At 31.7% G+C, this 15,496-nt stretch overlaps 1 protein-coding gene across 1 annotated transcript in view; it reads left to right on the top strand.

Annotated features, from left to right (window-relative positions):
- CDH19 (cadherin 19) overlaps positions 1–8,226 on the top strand; it is a 66,406-nt gene extending 58,180 nt beyond the window's left edge. The window contains exons 10-12 of the mRNA XM_045527344.1: positions 1,036–1,153; positions 3,215–3,466; positions 7,019–8,226. Coding sequence (XP_045383300.1) covers positions 1,036–1,153; positions 3,215–3,466; positions 7,019–7,509 — 861 coding nt within the window. The 3' untranslated portion in view covers positions 7,510–8,226. The remainder of the gene's footprint in view (positions 1–1,035; positions 1,154–3,214; positions 3,467–7,018) is intronic.
- Positions 8,227–15,496: the final 7,270 nt, after the last annotated feature.

Below are 15,496 nucleotides of genomic sequence, written 5' to 3'. Positions count from 1 at the left end.
TAAATTGAATAAAAATGTGCTTTGTTAGATAATTTAATCAACATTAAATGATTTTTATTTAATTAGGAATGTGTTATGAGAAAAAATAAATCAATATAGAGAAATAATGTACAAATTACATTAGTTTCATAATGCTTTTTATGCCTAGAGAGAGAGAACTATTTTTTAAAGTATAACATAAATTTGGGTCTGTCATCTTGCATCTGAGGATATTTTTGTTTGACATACTGTTAAAAGCATTTTAATTCTAGAAAATTCAAAACAATAACTTCTGTAATCAATTTACTTTAATTTTCAGAATTAATCACCATCTCACTATGTGATCTTGACAGCATATCTCTTTTTTGACAATAATGAACTACTTGATTGACACATTCATGTCTTGAAAGAAAAGAATTAATTGAGAACTGATTTGTTCATATCTGTATTACTTCACTGTTTTATGATCTGAGATATAGAGAGAAACTTATTTGATATGGAACACTTTTCCTATAATCTTTATGGGTCAAAAAATTATGCATATTGTTCCTATGGTTTAAATGCATTATTTCCTCAAATGAATTAAAAATCTCATTACTTTGGCAAATACTTTAGTAAACCAATATAACTCTACCACAGTTTTGCTCTCAGTACAAGCCAGAAATATATAATTTTAGCAAATTATAATGCCAGGCATTCAGAAGGAAGGAGAAAAGAAAGAAGGGAGAACTGTAGGTAGTGTGGGTGGGAGGAAGTCTTGAGATGTAACAGCAATGCTTTGAGAGCCTCTAACAAATTTAGCTTATGAAATTCACCTGAATCATCAAGAAGAATTTATTATCTAATGTCATAACACTCTTTTGAAAGAAGTCAGTCAACATATTTTTAACTTGAGAAAATATTTTAATAATCTACACCAATTTGACAGTTATTCTAAGCAATGTCCCTAATGATTTTGGTAAAGCAATTTTAATCGAAGCTAATACTAGTAACAGCATGATCTTTTTCCTGAATCCAAAAAACAATAACAAAAATCTGTCTCTATTTTTTTTCTAGATAATTCAGACCATTAGTGCGGTAGATAGAGATGAATCCACAGAAGATCACCATTTTTACTTTACTCTATCTTTAGAAGACACAAACAACTCAAGTTTTGCAATCAAAGATAATCAAGGTAATATCATTCACTCATAATGACTGTTGATCTGTTCTTTGTGAATCATGTTTGATTTCAGTGGAATTTATGGCTTTTTAATGGACTGTAATGAAATTTATACTGCTCTTCCAACAAGGTAATATTGAGAAATATAGCAAAGGGTTGATGATAAAAATGAAAAATAAAACCCCAAGTAAAGTACTAAAAATACTTGCTCTGTTTTTCACTGCATTTCTTCAAAGTAGAAGCACTTTTTAAAGTCATCAGTGGTTGTAAAGCCTTGTAAAGTCTAAATGACCCTACAAATATAATTGCAGTTCTGACACTGTGGCTCCTTTCATGAACTCATCTAACTCAAATATCAATCTATGTCTGAGAGAGAAAATGATAAATACTTAACTTACAGCCATGTTAGCTTGGTGGATTCAAAGATATTGGGGATCATTAATTAGGAGCTATAAATATATGAAATTGATTTAAGACAGTTATTTTTCCTTCAAAACTAAATGATTTTATCAATCTATGGATAAAGTGTTCTGATGAATTTTATGTGTAGAGACAGAAATTCTTTTCCCCTCTGTGTAGAAGTGGATTAACTTTTATACAAAGCCACCCTGTTCCTTTTACATTTGCTACAGTAAGAGATTCTTGATCATAATATGGATTTCAATTTTAACTTTCTTTTATACCTCAAGGATACGAAACACTGTAAGATTTATTACTCAAGTGTCTGTAACCAAATACCTCCAGCTGTCCTAACACCTGAGGTTAAGCTTTGATCAAGAGATCTTTTGTGGAAGAGTAAATACAAACGTGTTTCTCTCCATTTTGCTCTTGTCAAATTTCCCCAGGGAGGAACTCAAATATACTTAGGATAAAAAACACAAATATTAATATTAAAAAGCCCCCTTAGATTTGTTTATATTAATATAAAATAAATTACTGAGGAAAATAAGTATATTGAAACATAACATTGATTTGGTTTAATGTTTGCAATTATAAGTAATTTAATAAAATGCATATTTTAAAAATGTCAGGTATCTCTCTCACCTCTTAGATCTGGCTGGTAAATAAAATCACATGGGCTTTATAGACTTCAAGAACTTAATAGAGAATTGGCTTAAAAGAGATGACTTGGCAAAAGTCATAAGTATTTATGCATTTTAAAAGGCTTTTATTTATTTGTATTTTATTGATACTGTCTTCTAAAGTTTGTCTGATGGCTACAGAAAATATTTTTGGGGAAGGCAATCCAAAAAAAAAAAAAAAAATCTCACACACACAAAAGCTAAAGCAAAAATGCAGTCCTGAGGCACAAAAAATTGCACTGAGAAAAGTTGTTTAGAACTATTTTGGAACTTAGGAAAGAATAATTTTATATGTGTTGAAGTATATATTGTTTATTTTTGCTAATTTTTGAATGTCCTCTCTAGATGAATGAATCAGTATGACTATAGTTTAATGTTTTTCTGAACTATAGATTATTTTTTCTCAATAGAAAATACATTAAGATACTGTGCTATGTTAGATAACTTTTAAAATGCTATATATTCCCAGTATTTTTGAAAACAATGGGTTCCAGTTATTAGGAAATGCACTAATTGTGTGTAATTAACCCAGACAGAGATGGCTCTATCAGCATAAATGTAATGCCAGTAGCCCCTATAAAATATTGATATCTATTTAAAAAGCTGTTTTCTTTTCTGTGTCACACATATATCTTTCCTTTGTCAAAGACATTTTGGAATTGATTTAAATAATTCAATAATAATATAAATAATGAAATAATTTAAATAGTAATGTAAATAATCATATTCAATAATGTCAATTCAATATTTAATTATATTAAATAATAATTAGATGGTTTAAGTAATTCATTCAATTACATGATTAAGGTTTTGGTAATGTCAACAACAATAACAATTTTGGTGTAGATATTTTAGTTGTCTTCTTATTAGAAATTTCCTTTCCTTTTATTTGAGCTTATTGGATTATATCTCTACTATTGTCTCTAGTATATATGACATGTGAATTTCTTTTATGTTGTTGAAAAAATTAGCACATGGATTTTTGTTTTAGATAACACAGCTACAATTTTGACTAATAGAACTGGATTTAGCCTACAAGAAGAGTCTGTCTTCTACATATCCATCTTAATTGCTGACAATGGAATCCCATCACTTACAAGTACAAACACCCTTACCATACATGTCTGTGATTGTGATGAAAATGGGAATACACAGATCTGCAGGAATAAGGAATTTACGCTTTCCATGGGATTCAAGACAGAAGTCATAACTGCTATTCTTCTCTGCATTATGGGAATATTTGGTAAGTAGTGCTAAACTGGACATATACTCATTTATTTAAAATGGCATAATATATAACATAGTTAATTTTATTATAGCAGTATAGTGTGAGTTTGTGTGTGTGTTTATTGTTTCTCTGAATGTAATACAATTCTTAAATGGAGTAAATGAAAAATAGAGTGGATAAATATGCATTTCAAGCTGAAAATAAATGAACCTTGAATTGTATGAGTATGCATGTTTGTGCACATCTATTTATGCATGTTTTGACACATATGCATTGTAACAAATGTATGTAAAAATTAGTAATAATAATGGTGAGCTTCTCTTGAGTGTTTATTATACTTCTGGAGATAGCCTTCAGTGTTTTTATGTATTATGCAATTTGATCTTCACAATAACCTTATGAAGTAGCAACTCTTATCCCTACATTGTATAGATGAAAAACCTGAAACTCAAAGAATTATATGCTTTACCAATGGTCATGCAGCTAGAAAATTATGTGCTGAGATTTAATAACCACAACATACCACTATGCAACACTATACTTTAACTGAATAGAGCCCTAGGAGGAAAAAAAGCAGTAAAATCTACTTTCTTAGCAATTTTTCAGTTTACATTATCAACTATAGTCACCGTGTTGTACAGTAGATCTCTTAAACTTATTCCTAAAGTCTAACTTAAATTTTGTGTTCTCTGACCAACATCTCCACATTCCTCTAGTCCCCCAATTCTAATTACCATTTTACTTTCTACCTATATATGAGTTAGATTTTTTTAGATTTGACATATAAGTGATATCATGCAGTATTTGTCTTCCTGTGCCTGGCTTATCTCACTTAGCATAATGTCCTCTAGTTTCATCCATGTTGTTGCAATGACAGGATTTTCTTCTTTTTAAGGCTAAGTAGTATTGCATTGTGTATATATACCATGTTTTCCTTATCTATTCAACTACTGATGGAAACTTAGGTGGATGCCATATCTCGACTATTATGAATAATGCTGCAATGAACATGCGAGTACAGATCTCTCTTCACCATACTGATTTCATTTTTAAGTATGTAAGGCGATGCACATATTAATTAAATTGATTTAATCATCACACAATGTATGTACATATATCAAAACATAAAATTATACACCATAAATGTATAGAATTACTATTTTTCAATTAAAAATAACAATAATTTCATTAATTTTTTTCTGTGAATGAAAAAGACAGTAAATGTTAGGATCAAGGAATGTAAAAGAGAGAGTCTTATTTAATCAAAGAATTAAACAGAAAGAAATCTCATTAAAATAGATTCATTTGTTTTTGTTTGCGTATTATTGTTGCTTTTATTGTTGTTTTCATAAGCGGTAATTTATATCCATTTTACAGATGACACAGTTGAACCCCACAATATCTTACCCAGGCTTTCAAGATTACAAATGATTCATCTAATATAAACTTTTCTCATTTTCTTTTTTTAATGCCAATATATATGATCCAAACCCTGTTCTTACTTCCCTAGTAACTTCACACCAAAAGCCAACACAACTGTATTGAGTACTGAGATCAATTATATCAGCCACTGGTTCCAGAATCCTGAACTGACACAAGATATGTTTCAGGACTTGCCTTGCATTCCTCATCTTTCTCAAAGCTTTGAAAACCATCCATTTTTCTTTTACCACTTAACATTACTATTCTTTTGGGCCCCACTTCAGTTTTTCAAATATTTTTAATGGTCTTTGCATAAAACTGAATACAGAGCTATGTAGCTAGATACTAGAAGAAAGAAGCAGTAATCACAGTATACTATTTGGAGGATGGCAAGCACTTACCTACCTACAAATACAGACCTAAATCAAGCCCTGAACACCTACAAATACCCTAGGGGCAGCTTCGCAGTGACAGGCATGAGTGACATTTAGCAGGTGGGAATATGAGACAACCAATAGTCATTAATTTCCTTTGAAAGTGATTAGAATATTATTTATTAGACCCTTTCTATTTTAATCATATATGTCATATGAGTTTTAAAGTACAGTACTTGAATTCAAACATGGTGACCTTATTTATTTCAAGAGCAGAATTTCAAGTATTTAAAATGTAAGTTTTATATAAAATATTACATACCTAATATAGCTCTATTTGTGATAATATTAATAACATTACTTCATGTTTGTTTCAAATCCTATGTGTAATATTATGAGTAGCTACATAAGATCCAAGGTTGAGTAAGGGTTGGTTATCATTCACACACACACACACGCACACAGTTTTCCTTAATATAAAAAAGAAGTGTTCTGAAAATTTTCTATTTCTACATGATACTAAAATTATCTTATATAATAAACATCAATTCTGGACAAACCATCATTCAAATACCTGATAGATTTGGAATTTCTGAAATTAATTTCATATCACAGAGCACAGGCTCTGAACCAACTTTCTGCTTTTGTCTATTTTGTTAAATTTTATTTATAATTGACACAATAATTGTACATATTTTGGGGTCACAGTGTGATGTTTGAGTACATGTGTACATAGTACATCAAATCAGGGTACCTAACATATCTATTACTTTAAACATTTATCATTTCTTCATGGTAATAATGTTCAAAGTCCTCATTTCTAACTATCTTAAAATAAGCCATACACTATAGTCACTCTAAGTGTAATATAACCCCACAATTTATTTTTCCCATTGAACTATAACTTTATACCTGTTGACCAACCTCTCCCCATCCCCTCTTCCTCCACCCTCCACAACTTCTGGTAATCACTATTCTACTCTACACTTCTAAAATATGAACTTTTTTAGATTCCACATATAAATGAGATCATTCCGTGCTTGTCTTTCTATGCCTGACTTATTTCACTTAACATAATGCCCTCTAGGTTCATACATGTTGCCACAAATGACAGAATTTCATTCTGTATTATAGCTGAATAGCATTAAATAGCATTCCATTGTATCTTTTATCTAGTTGTGTATTTATGGGGATGTGATTTAACATCTTTGTGTTTCAGTTTTCCCATATTTAATAGCATATGATAACATGTGGGTTTCATAAGAACAAAATAAATAAATAAATGTAAAGCTTTTAGAACTGTTTCCCACATATACTTTGTAGTCAATAAATATTAACTTAGGAAATAACTATGCTGCAGAATTTGGCCTCAATGAGGAATATCTATTCCATTGTTGTGAACTTTTATTACCATGGATGATTGGTTACTAAGATTGACAAGTGCATTCAGATTGGAAAATGTTCCATTATCTACTTTGTTCTATTTTTATATTTAAGAAAAAATAAATTTTTAAGTTAAATTGGTTATCATCAAACAGTTTACTAAATCTTTCTAGTGTTACTCCTCTAAGTCAGCAGACAGAAAGATTGTGATACTTCCTTTTGTCATTTTGCAAGTCCTTTTGGTAAATTTTCAATGATAAATGTGTCTTTTTATCTTATAGCCATAAAATGTAAGCATGTGTCTTGAGCTTGTAACAAGAGCAAGGACTGTTATGTTTATAATAGTCTTTATGCATTAATTAATATTCTGATATGCTTTTTCTGTCAGGGTTTATTTTTTTGATCTTGTGTCTAAAACAACGAAGAAAACAGACTCTATTTCCTGAGAAAAGTGAAGATTTCAGAGAGAATATATTCAGATATGATGATGAAGGGGGCGGAGAAGAAGATACAGAGGCGTTTGATATTGTAGAGCTGAGGAGCAGCACCATAATGCGGGAACACAAGACTCAGAAAACCACCAGGGCGGAGATCAGGAGCCTATACAGGCAGTCTCTGCAGGTTGGCCCAGACAGTGCCATCTTCAGGAGATTCATTCTAGAAAAGCTGGAAGAAGCTAATACTGATCCGTGCGCCCCTCCCTTTGACTCCCTCCAGACCTACGCTTTTGAAGGAATGGGGTCCTTAGCTGGATCCCTAAGCTCCTTAGGATCAGCAGTCTCTGATCAGGATGAAAACTATGATTACCTTAATGAGCTGGGACCTCGCTTTAAAAGATTAGCATGCATGTTTGGTTCTGCAATGCAGTCAAATACTTAGAGCTTTTTACCATCAAAATGTAAAAAGTGATAATATATTTGGGCCAAATCGCAGTCTCTCGGTAAAGAGCTGTGTGCTTTGCTTCTCTGGGGTGGCGGGAAGCCCTTGTTTATAGAGTTTTCTGACTTCCTTTGAGTAAATACTCCATGATTGTTTCAGGCTACACACATGTTGTCATTGAACAAAGTGTGGGAAGAGGTGCCAACAATCAGCTTTCAGGGGCGCCAGTGCAAGGCAAGTCTAGCATATGACTGAAATATTCCTCTAGCATTTTTCAATATCGTCTAATGCAAATTCTTAAAATTTTTGAATGGCTAATGTAAGAAAGGCACTGAATTAGGCCATCTTGTCCTATTTTATGTATACTTTTTTTTCTTTTACTTTTAGAAAGTGACAGTAAAATGTTTGTGTGTTAAGTTCCTGATACTATACAGAGGCAAACTTTAACACCTAGGAGAATCTGGGTGATTACACAAAGGTTTAAAAACATTTACTTTATGTAACAAGTTTCTGAGTAAGATTCCATGATTCATTCTAGTTTGATATTTTAAAATCTTTGCGAAGACCACTCTTTAAAACTGATTTCAAATTTGGACAGATACTTGGTATGTATTAATTAATCAGAGTTATATAGTATATGAATTTGTATTATTTTTGATATTATAGCTGGATTATTTTCATATGAAATGGAAAATATATTTTATCATGTCAAAATGCAATGGCAAAATATGTCAATATTTACTCATTATTAAATTTAAACTTTATGAAACTGGTGGAAAGTGAAAATTTTAAGTGTATTTTATTTTTACTACAAATTATTTAGATAAGTGGAAGGAATATTGGATTCACACTTCAATTATTCATTCTAAGTATTATGATCAACTGCACTCTTACCATTCATAGAATAAAATGATATAATTCTCCACATTTCCTTTTCTATTAAGAGCTTAGAATATGACTGATCCTTCAGTGTGTCATTTTTTATTACTGAATATAAAATTAGGCATAATAGTTACTTTTATTGTAGCCTTATGAAGGAAATAAATGCTAAGCTGTTGGACATAAAGTTTATGGTAACAGTGGAAAATAATATAATAAAACACTTTAATTTTAATCAACCTTTTAAAAATAATCCTTATTATTATATCCAAATGAAGGTGGACTTCAAAATTTCTAGTTTGAACAAGAAGAAAATAGTGATTACAAAGTTCTTAAAATTGGTTTATATAATCATTTTTTATTAATAGCATGTGAGACTGAGATGAAGCAAATTGGCCATATATGCTTAAATCAAGTATTTTGAATAATTTTGAACTACGGATAGAATAGTTGAATGGTTATAGTATTTTAGACTTAAACGTCTATATAATGTAATAGAAGAAAGTTTTTCATCAGTATGAACCAGGCACGATTGCATTGGTGACATAAATATTGTGACTTTACAAAACCGTGAGAAAATCAGATTTGAAATATAACAATATATAATCTTGGTTGAAGAACTGTAAATTATGATAAACAACAGATGAAGCAATCCATGGAAAATAGTTTAGAAAAAAGAAATAGGGTTTTCTGGGGATCACAGTAAACTCTGTATGGATGAAAGCCTTATAAACAACTTATAAATTTGAATAAACAACTTATAAAAATGCACATTGATGCAAAATCAGTACCAATAGTTTTAATGTTTGTGTCTAGTAGCACTAAGCAGATGTGTTAAAGTAGATTCTAGTTTAATTAATAAGACTGACAATCATAGGATATGTAGGAAAAGCACACATGATTGCATATCTGTTTGCTAGTTTTAAAATTGTTTCTTTTAACCATATCAAAAAATACTGTCGATTCTAGTAAAAAAAGCTGCAATTTCCTAGAATTTATACTTTGTACTGTTTCAGTATCTATTTTATCTTTTTTTTTTCTATTCATAAAGGTAGTTGCAAGAATACAGATGTCTCCTAAGCTAAAGGCATTACATGAAGAATTTGTTTCTGTAAATTTTAATGAAGTCTAAATTAATACAGATATTTATTAAGAAAGTACAGCTTCACATTAATATCCATAGAACTTATATATCACCCTTAGTTGACTCATGGATTTACATGTAAGCTGTACATGACTAATGATAGAAATAAAAAAATATTGAAAGTCCTTTATAGGAATCAGAAAATATCAGCAATACTAGTAGTTCACTCTGCATGTGCTTGAGCCTCACAGACCAGCGTTTGAATTAGTTCCCTCCTATTTAAATAACTGAACTTTGTCAAACTGCCTAATCTTTTTGGACCTCAGTTTAATTTTTAAAATGAGGTCCAACTTACCTATTTCACATATTTGTTAGAAAGAATAGATAATATGATATGGAAAACAAGCAGCATAAACCATACCTAACAAAATGTCACTGCTCAGTAAATAACTGTACCCTTATAACAGTTGTTATTCTGCTAGAACACATGGATCTATTTCTTTTCCAGCACTGAGACATCCCAATGGCTTCAGGGTACATTTGAAAAATCAACTTTCTGCCTTGATCCATAAGCCATGTATTTTCCTGTACCTACTTATTTCTGCCGCTTCTCTTCCTTCTTCTCTCCGCCTCAGTTACTAAAACAACCTTCCCCCAGACACGTTGATGTTTCATTCCCTGACTTCATTCTGGTGTATGATCAGCTGCACCTTCCTCAGAAAGACCTACATGACCACCATCCACTTCCTGTGGCTTTTGTTTTCCTTGTTTATTCTTTATCAAATCACTCATCTACCTGGAATTATTGTTGTCTTGCTCCTTTATTATTATATAATGTGACCCTTAGTGGGTAAAGAATTGTCAGTCTTGTTTCTTTATTGTTGTCTAAAATTGTTTCTAGTACAAAGTAAATGACCAATAAATATTTCTTGAATAATGTAATAATGAATCCAATCTATATTACCCAGTCATGCATAGAAGTCTTATTGGTTCATATTGAATGTTAACATGGAATTAACATAATTTTTAAAATAGGTTAACACTGAGTAGTTACTGGATTGAGTAAAGATTTTTCAAAAACTCTAGAAATCATATAAGTTAACCATTTTAACTTATTTGAACTCATTGTATAGGGAGAACAAAAGTTTGATGATGTTATACTATTGAGTCAAAACAAGTCTTCTTGTGATTGTTTTTGTATATGCTCTTCAACAGTAATAGATAGAAAACAGATGAAAGTCAGGGAGACTAATTAAAGAGGTAAATGGAAGAAAGGAATATGTGGCATTTTATATATTCAAATATGTCTGTCTATCAATCTATGGAAATTGTGATTTCCTGGAAGAGGAGACACTAGCATCTCAATTCCAAGGTAGTTCCTTGGGAACTATTAGAATTTCTTGTTGCCCTTTTTTCCTAGAGAGCTCCTAAGACGCCCGGCAGAACTGTCTGAAATACCATGGAAGGGGAGAGGACAGTAGCTGGGAAAATGCAGTTCCTAGCATTTCACACAGCTAAGCTGCATGAGTTTCCCATAGGTTAAGTAACCGCAGCTATAGAAATTTCACACAGACGAGAGGGAGCTTAAAACAGTGTTCCAAAAAATATGTCACATAGGTCAAGGAACAATAGAGATCTCAAGTCCTTGAGATAATGCACCCCAGGATAGTGGGCCAGGCTTCAGATGCCTGTAGTCACAGAGGACACTGGCTGTGAGGTTATGATGGCACCAGCATGTTTACAGTGGCCCTTTTCTCTCCTCTCTCCTCTCCTATACAGACCCCAGAGAATCAAAAGCAACAGAGTGATTGCGATAGGATAGGATGTGAGGTTAAGATCTTCTAGTGAATGGAAAAAGGATTTTATTTTTAATATTTGAAAGTGATCAGAAACTGTGGAAACTGTCTGATATTTGGTCAAGGTGGGCATCAGAAAGATCAATGCAAATATGTCTAAAACTGAATAAAAGAAATCATTTTGCTGGTGATTACCTTCAAGTTCCAAGCTAATAAATAAACTGGACACATTAACATATTAAATCAATTTGTTATTTCATATAGTTCAAGTAATAATTTAAAACTCAATTTTCTAATATAAACCATAAGCAAAATACACAAAAGTAAATATAATTTAAATATCCTTAAAACATGTGAGAGTGTATTAATAGTTTACACAGGTTTATTTCATATACTTCCTTTGTATGTATTCATTTTAATATTAAAATATGATATGTCCTATTGATTTCTACAGTGCTAATTGATTTATCTCAGCTACAAATAAACCTGGACATGGAAACCACAATATTTTCATGATTTTATAGAGGCACAAATCAATACAATGTTTTTATCTATAAAAGGGAGTGGAGATGATGTACTGTATTCACATGTGGTAATGTTAAACTTTTCCATAATTTTACTTCATTTGTATGCTAGTGAGAGTAAGTGGTCTATGAAGTTCATTTTAATTATTTTTCCGTTGCTAATGTTCTTTGTTGCTTAACCTTGGGCAAGTTATTTAAAACCTTCTCTCTTGATACCTTCACCTGTACAATGGGGGTATTAAAAATACATAAGTCATAGGGCTGCTGTAGAAATTAACTGAAATAATACAAAAAGAATGTGGAACTATGCCAAATGTATAGCAAATACTTGACATTTTCACTTATTGTTATTATTGCTAAAGTAATGATAATAATTACATAAATTTTACCATTAGAAATCTTCATAGACGTATCTCCTTACTCAAGTACTAGAATTAGTATAGACATGAAGAGAGAAGAACATGAATTCAGGATAATAATTAGCTTGCCGTTACTTGCTGCCTCTTCACCTTGACTCTCCTAGGGTAATTTTCTATTACCAAAGGAAGAAATTTATTGCTCAAGTTATACATTATGTATGAAGTCTACTGATATGGAAAGCCTCTCCTCTATGGCATTTATTTGGGGGACAAAAATCTGGGAACTTAAGTTGTAACCCACTTTTTGTGGTAAGTTTTTCTAGGTGTAGATATTTTACAAGAAAAGCCGCCAAAAAAGGAAGAGTTGGTTTTGCTCACTTTGGAACTAATGGAGGAAAGAAATTATTTCTACATTATATTATAACTACATGGAAAAAAATAAACATGCTTGTGGCTCCAACAGAAAGCCTTTCAAACATGTTGTTAATATCTACCATCTGATATCCATAGTTGTAATTTTATGTTAAGAAATAAAAATTAAATTACCAGCAGATTGTTCTCATCACCTCTGACAATACAAAATGAAATGTTGCACCCTTGAGTTCTCCTATCTGCTTTCTCCCATTCTTCCTTTTTTAAAAAACAAAAATTAAGGTCACATTGCCATATGTTCTCTGATAAGTTTTTATCATCCTGTCTTCTTATATCTGAGCCAATCTTAGGGTTCAGGCAAGTTCTAGGCAATTTTCCAGCTAAAACTGACACCTCAGTTTTCAGAAACTTCCTTCTTATCCAAAATGACCTTTATGTTATTCTGGAATCTTCCACTGTAGAGCTAATTATCTATTTTTAACCCTGTTAAAAACTTACACATGTTAACACTTGACATATTGAATTGATATAGAGAGGCTTTCACCAATAATTTGAAAATAGTTTGTTTTACTAATTATAAAGATAAATTAGAAGTTGATACATCATATAGTATATTTATTCACAGTAACTTACCATTATCACACACTATTAAATTAACGTGAACCAATAATACGGTTTTTCAGTGGGACAACAGCAAAAATCTCTCTCTTTATAACATATTATCTACATCCATGATAGTTTATTTTCTTTACATAAAGACTAGAAATGGAAATTGGTACCAAAGAACAAACTAGGAAAATGTGTAAAATGTGAAAATTCTAAGATTCCCTCATGCTTGTATGCAATCATCCCAGATATATTAAGTAAATAACAAACATCAAACATTTTATGCTCATAATGTCTACTATCCTCATAGCATCTACTGAGCATCTCCAAGTTGAGTGCTATGCAATTAACCCTGGAGAGAATCTTAAATTGAATATCTGTGTCCTGGATGAAATAATAATGATGAAGAACACTTGGAAGTGAAGAGAGAATGTGGCCAGCATGTGAAGCTGTTCCTGAGGGGAGACTCAGCTCCCTCCACACTCCTCAAAGATACCGCTTCTTCTGACAGGTCCTCATGGAGTTACACTCCAGATCAAAAGAGGATAATACTAATAATAGGAAGATTTTCATTTTCTCAATTTTTTATGACTATGATAAACAAATCTGTTCTCCTAAATCTCTCTCTCTCTTTAAGCAGTTATACTTCCTGGCCCCTATTCTACTTGTTTTCAAAGTGCTATTTCACTTAATGAGGTAGCTATGGTTGTTTCCACCAGGATGGTAATAAGGAAACTGGGACACAGAGGGACTGAGTAACCTACCTGAGGTCATACAGCTAAGAAGGAGCACAGCTCTAACTTAAATTTAGGCAAGCGAGTTCTAGATTCCAGGCTTTCAGCCAGGACTACATGCAGGCTCTCTGTTTACATCACTATTTGGTTATTAACATAGAAGCTTTTATTATATTTGGTGCTGATGATTTTTTTCATTACTTTAGATGTTATCACTATATAAATGTTATATATACACATGGATGGGTTAAATAGGTGAATAACATTCTTTTTTCAAAACCTCTTTCCATTTTTATATTATTATTACTAAGACTGAGTTTCTATCATTAAATAAAGTGCCAAGCATATTCTTTCCCATTATTATTATATATTATTCATTATTTTCTAAACATCCAAGAAGTGACACACTCAGAACACCTGTGGGTACAGAAAAAACATTACTTATTCAAGGATATTTTTCTTAGATCAGCGTTACAGTAGACAATGGCATATCAACTACTATGTAAATTTACTTAATATATCTCATTTTATTCTCCACAGTAATGATTCTTTCACAAAAGGCACACAAAGAAATACTCATGTGTGATTTTTATACTGTTGTAAGTAACAAATAAATGATGAACAAAAGAAAAAAAGGAAGATTAAGGCAAGAGTAGAAAAAAGGCACTAAATTCACACTGGAGAATTCAGAGCAACTGCCATCTATTTGCATATACTTGCATACTTTTGGCCCTTTCTCCTCCTCCTTCCTCTGCTCTTCTCTCTGTTTGCACATTTTTTGTATCATGTGCACTTATATTCACATGTGCTTCTTTTTTTTCTTTTTTTCATATTTTAATCTTCAACTAGCAACAGACATTAGCTATTTCTAAGCAATGACCTTTGAGATTCGTAGAGACTAAGAACTGAGCACCAAGACCCCAAAATCCACAAGCTATGCTGATATTGTCAGGTAACACTAAGTAAGCTTCTGTGAATACACAGGGCTCATTCTTTGAGTTATTTTTTTCAGCAATATTCTGTATCCTATGAATGAGAGCAAGATAATCAGTCCAACGTGTTTCTTTAACTTTCCCCTCCTGCCATGCAGGTGTCTGGACTGCATGGCCTCTATTATATCAAAGAATACAGCACTTCTTAATTAAAGGACACAGCAACTAACCAATGGATAACGCTAAATACCAAGGTAATAGGCACCATCACTACTGAGCACCAGGTCAAGTTCATTAACTCATCTAGCACACTTTCACGTCACTCAGGATTAAAAAGTAGAGAAAATTCTATTTTGTTCAGAGACCTGTGCGAAAATGAGTGATTCTGTATTAGAATGGTTGTTTGGTAATGGTGTAAATGTAATACCCCATTTTAAGGGGGTTGGTGTGGTTAAACCTATTAGGTTTAGAGCTTGATTTTTTTTTTTTGATTTCATAGTTTTTAGAAAAGATTTGAACAAATTATGACTGTTTCTCAGGATCATTTAAAGAACATATATAGTTTTTCAATATGTCTTGCTAAAGCATTTGAAGTCTAAAGAAACCAGACTTCTCCCAGAAGTAAGCTGGTCTTATTATTTTTGAAACAATGTAATACACTATATATGTCACTATACAAGGGGTATATGTATATACATTTA

The sequence above is a fragment of the Lemur catta genome, chromosome 16, assembly GCF_020740605.2.
Source record: "Lemur catta isolate mLemCat1 chromosome 16, mLemCat1.pri, whole genome shotgun sequence".
Lineage (NCBI taxonomy): Eukaryota > Metazoa > Chordata > Mammalia > Primates > Lemuridae > Lemur > Lemur catta.
Note: the sequence above shows the minus strand (reverse complement) of the source record. Positions and strands in the feature narration are given on the sequence as shown.